At 41.0% G+C, this 5321-nt stretch overlaps 1 protein-coding gene across 1 annotated transcript in view; it reads left to right on the top strand.

Moving 5' to 3' along the window:
- LOC118405749 overlaps positions 1-5288 on the top strand; it is a gene marked incomplete in the record, with an annotated part of 8761 nt that extends 3473 nt beyond the window's left edge. The window contains 7 exon segments of the mRNA XM_035805466.1: positions 478-613; positions 1399-1559; positions 2090-2254; positions 2471-2633; positions 3126-3278; positions 3964-4110; positions 4656-5288. Of these exon segments, the coding sequence (XP_035661359.1) occupies positions 478-613; positions 1399-1559; positions 2090-2254; positions 2471-2633; positions 3126-3278; positions 3964-4110; positions 4656-4660 (930 nt within the window).
- Between the last annotated feature and the right edge of the window lie 33 nt (positions 5289-5321).

Raw genomic sequence — 5321 nt, 5'->3', positions numbered from 1 at the left:
AAGCTTAAAGTAAACTGGTTTAGCTTTTCAACAACTCTTCTCTATTCTGTATTCTGAGCAAAATCACTCTGGAAAACACTCCCTACTGCTACTCGCACAGCCACCACAACTGCTTCCTTCAAAAGAAACTCTGAGAATGTCTACGTAACCCTTTGGCATAATCATACACGTGTACATACTGACCCTGACCTCTCGATGCAAATGTTGTTGTTGATAAATGTAGATGCTATGTACGCAATATTACACCATGGCGTAAAAGTTATTTTTATATTCATTTCTATCTTTTAGTATGTACTTTAATATAGAATATTGTTATTGATAAGTATCCTGTTCTTGTCCATTTCCATTTGTATTGTCTGTGTTTTTGTCAGCAGGGTTTTTATAACCCTTTGTAATAGCCACAGCCCACAGGCTAGTTCGGTAGCCCTGGCTGTGCGTGCTGAACAACCAAACCAACAAATAAATGTTCTGTATCAGATCCTGGCGGTAGTGCTCAAGTGCCCGTGTAACTACGGCCAGTCCGGGATTGAGAATAACGTCGGTGCCGCCAACGATATCTACTCAAAGGTGCTGGAAATCTCAACCACCTACTGGACGAAAGCTCCTTCACTAGGTATTTCTCTTCTTATATTCTTGTAGTCATTTCCTTTTCTTATCGTTATACCCTCTCAAAACAAAATTTAGCAAGATGAGTACACTTTCATTAACATTTTTAGTGCACGATAGAAAAAAAGTAGCTAACAAAAGGGTAACTATACATGTGGGCATCAGTGGTACAGGCGGTGCTACAGCGGATACAGATGATTTAAAACTGTTCTAATTAGATATTTGTGCAGTTACATTCAAAATGTTTTCAGCATATAAAGATAAGATCAAACACGTTCTAACTGTCATTTTGAATTGTTTGAACAGTTTCAAACTATATTGACGGAAACCTTTTTTTATCCGAAATAGTTCTGACTTATTGCAAATTTTATCTAAAAACCCTCTCAGTCTTAATTGGAATTGACTCAAGTCAAATACTAGATGATATTTTTAAATCGTTGACGCTATAGAGCATTCGTTGGTCATTGTAATGTAATGGCTCATTTGTGCCTCCAATGCGAACTTTCTCTGCAAGAACCCCTTTTGCCACTTCCACGGAAGAAAAGCATCCCTTTTCCCTCCATAATCCACCTATTAGGAGGAAGTTCTACGCTAAGAGCTTCTTTCCTAGAATTATATCGTTATGGAATAAGCTTGCACGCGGACTTGCTTTCCTGTGGGGTACAATCTTAAACTTTTAAAGTCAAGGGTTAACAGACATCTTTCTTCTCTATACTGTATTGTAACCCAAACGCTTGAGTGGCCTTGTTTTGCGGTGAATCCTAAGTAAATATAAAAATGGCATTTTCCCAGCAATTCAGTCCGACTGTGAGACCAAGGCTTTGAATGGAGACTGTGCCTTCTACGACTGCCTGGAGAAGCGCTACCCCTGTGGCAGGACCAAGTTCGTTCAGAGGGAGGGTCAGCCACTGTGCGAGCAGATCAAGAAGAAGGCAGGCGTATTTACACCAGAGGTACGGTATACAAACAAAAACGTTAATTGAAAGTTTATTTTGCAAGTTCATGCCCGAAGGCTAATTGCAGGTACGTGGTGCAGACATAGGATGCATACATGTGACAATGAACAGTGATGAACATTGTGTAAAAAGAGGCTACTCGAATCCTCGTTTTTTTTTTTTTTGGAAGCAGAGGACTTCTTTTTTTTAGAAGCAGAGGAAGAAGAAAAGCCCCACGTTTTCTACAATTTGTGCGTTCTGCGATTTTTAGAGGAAAGTGACTCTCTGTACATCTGTGAACGTGGGAAGTTGGGATATGTCTTTGTAACTTCTCTAAACAAAGTGATTCTTTCAGTTTGGTTGAATGAACATGCAAAGGTTAGGTATGGCAGGTTGTTCGGTGTAACATAACTAGCTGCTGTCGCACCCGAGCCTGTGAAGCTGGTGTGTATCTTACGCCGAAGGGCGGTTACCCGCAATGTTGATACAGATACAGATGACACTGCCCGATGCCTTGATAACGTGCTGTTTCCCATGTGCATTTTCAGGGCCAAACGTGGATCACGAAGTTCACCAAGTGCATGACACGTTCCCTGCTGCCGGCGTACAAGGCGGAATCCATGTCCTGCAGACACATCCACAACTTCGGCTTCCGGACACAGTACCAATGCTTCATAGACAACGGCATCTGTGACTTCGTGGAGAACAGGCAGGTACGTGGCAAACGGTTGTATTTGCAACTGAATGCACACACAGAAACACAGACTCACACACTTATGAACACACATACACACACACACACACATACACATACACGTTCACAGATATGCATACATGTATATTTTATATATTTACTTTGAGATACCCTCATCACGATCGAGCTTGGCACGTTCTCTCAGACTTTTCTAAATTGGCCAATTCAATTGCAGAATGAGTTCGGCCTGTGGTACGTGGACGATATTGTATCCGATTGGCGCTTCCACGAAGAGCTGTCCACCATCCTGTGCCGATGCCACAAGTTCGAGGGTGGACATCGCTACAAACTCAAGTTCAGCAGCGTAGCGACGGCATGGCTGAAGCAGAAAGCAAAGGGTGAGATGTGAAACGCACTTTCAAAATCAACATGTTTTTGAAAGTACCTCTAGTGTTAGATGCTCCTGAACGTAGAATATTGTCTAAGGGTATTGAAAGATAGTCCGAGAGTTTTTTTAGACCGTAGGAGCAGTGGGTTTTTATCTGCTGTGTCTAGGGCACAGTATTAGAAGGTGGAGCCCATTTTTCTCCTTCCACCACTTTTTACCTCCCCACCAAGTCAGGGACCCATTTTTACACCTAGTTGAATGAAGAAAGTTTTTACACCTAGTTGAATGAAGAAATGCCTTTCCTAATAATGACACAACAGTCAACATCGGTGGCATGTTAGGGGATTTAAACCCAGAACCTCTGGGCTCTGGGCGAAACACCCAACCGTTAGGTCAACACGACATCACATGAGAAAATTGCTTGGGCAGAGACAATTCATGTTTTTCTCTCACATTAAGTATGTTATCTTACGTATACGTTACCTCTCAATGATTCTTCCAGTCATCGACCAGTCGTCCGCCGCAGACGATCAATGCACCGGTCAGGGCGGGAAGTGTCAGGACTACTCGGTAAGGACGTGTCTGGCAGGGTACGAGGACAACAAGTGCGGCGGCAACGCGCTCAGGAAATGCTGCCTTCCGTGTGGTTCTTCATGTAAGTCTTGTGGCTTCCTCCACCTGGTTCATGATATTCCGGGTATCATTTATAACGAAATAATTATGCATGGTCTGTCGGCAAGACAGTTACATAAACACATCAATGAAGGCTAGACATCCAGGTAGTAAGATAGTCAAATGGTTGTCACTTAATGAACTGGATATAATTTGATACATAGAAAGTTATATTACAGCATGGTGGCCTCAAGTTTCTGCTAACAACTATCCTAGACAACTAATCTGTACTTAATGCATTACTCTTTTGCCCTGCTATCATCAAGTTCCTATTTGCATTTTCGTTCATTATTTTACAAAGGAACGAACTCTTCTATATTTGCTACGTTCATAATACATGTATAGGAGATGCAAGACTGAATATACCGTCCACCTTTTTATTGTATGTTTTAATCAAGTCGTTGTGGCTGCTTAACTTAAACATTGAATAGTCTGTCGTGCTTAAACGTAGAAAAGAACTCTACAACAGATCTTAGTCAGCCTACAGATGTGCCCTATGTGATAGATATCTAGATAGACTGTCATTTTCGTATAAGACTGTTTAGCCAAGTATAGTCAAATTTGTAGGGCTGATATCAAGTAGGATTGTACCGTGGTCATCACTTACTGAAGGGGCCATAGATACATAAATGTATGAATCATGATAATCTCTCATTTGAAAATGACAGGTGAATCCACCCACCAGTCATATGCCTCAGGAGACAGCGCCTGCTCCAGCGCGGGAGGTCAGTGTAAGATGGACAGTAACCTCTGTCACGGGGAGTACCAGACTGGGCTGTGTGGAGGACCCGCTGGTAGAAAGTGCTGCATCTCAGGTGAGTAAGAAGAGACTTATCTCCAAGCAAATCCTACGGTAGCTTTAGATAGTATCAAAAGATGGCAAAGGAGTGAGTGGAAAGCACTCAAAGACAAGTCCAATGTGTCCATGGGCCGAAACAGTATCAAACTGGTCACCAGTTAATGCCTTACGGCTTTTATAGGTTCTTCTCTACAACTACAAATGTATAAAAGCAGCTTGAGGTAAATATTATGCTTCTATCATGATGTAAGTTTTACAACACAATATCTATACGTCCCCTGTGGTGTACATGTATATTGAAGGTTTCAATTGTTTATATGTACAGTAGCAACCTACTTTGATGTCCACAACTTTCCCTGTATCTAAATTTTTTATATCTCTGCAAATATTTTTACTTTTACACTGCCTTTATTTTGCCCCCACGTACCCAACCGGCAACCGGCCCATGGATACTGCATTGACAGGCCTTGATTAACGTTACTTTTCGTCTATGTTTCCTACTTGTACTTTGCACAGGTCATAAACTCAGTGCATTTATTATGACTTTCTTCTTCCTCCTAGGTTAATGCAAGTAGGCAAGTGGAAGAGAGAATGGACACCCCTGTCTATATCGGCAAACAAGTCCTTGACACCTTTTCGACAGACGTCAAAAAGCAAATCCGCAAGTTTCATTGACTTCAGTGAAGCACAGAGTGCAGCAATCCTGCAATTTTAAGATTAATTTGGTCTTTTTGATAGTGGGTGATTACTGTTTGTCCCATGTTACGTCATTTCGGTTACTTTGAACAGCGGGTGTCAATCATTACATTATTCTTTTAGCAATATATATCTTGTACTAAATCAGTTTATTGTGTTTGACGTATCCTATATTCGATGCCATAAAAATAATTTTTCCGACAACCTGAATCCTGTGTTCTAGAATTAGGATAATAATGGTAAATTACTGAGCTGGATAATTGTATAAGCACGCACATTCATTTGATCATTTGACAGCAGTTGAAAATGTCAGAGGTTAAAGGTTAATGCCTGGTTGTACCACTTACCAGACCTGTTCTTCTAGTTGTTATTTTGTTTGTGGGCTCTAAATGGTTGCCTGATCATTATGTTTTTACTGTATCACAAACATATGTTAGAATAAACTTGTCTCTTCGTCATATTGCTTCCAGCTTTGTCTAATAAATCATTTCAAATCTATGTAGGCAAATCAAACTCCTTAATTTCTGCTCT

Source organism: Branchiostoma floridae, chromosome 18, assembly GCF_000003815.2.
Source record: "Branchiostoma floridae strain S238N-H82 chromosome 18, Bfl_VNyyK, whole genome shotgun sequence".
Lineage (NCBI taxonomy): Eukaryota > Metazoa > Chordata > Leptocardii > Amphioxiformes > Branchiostomatidae > Branchiostoma > Branchiostoma floridae.
This window is presented reverse-complemented; position numbering and strand designations above follow the sequence as displayed.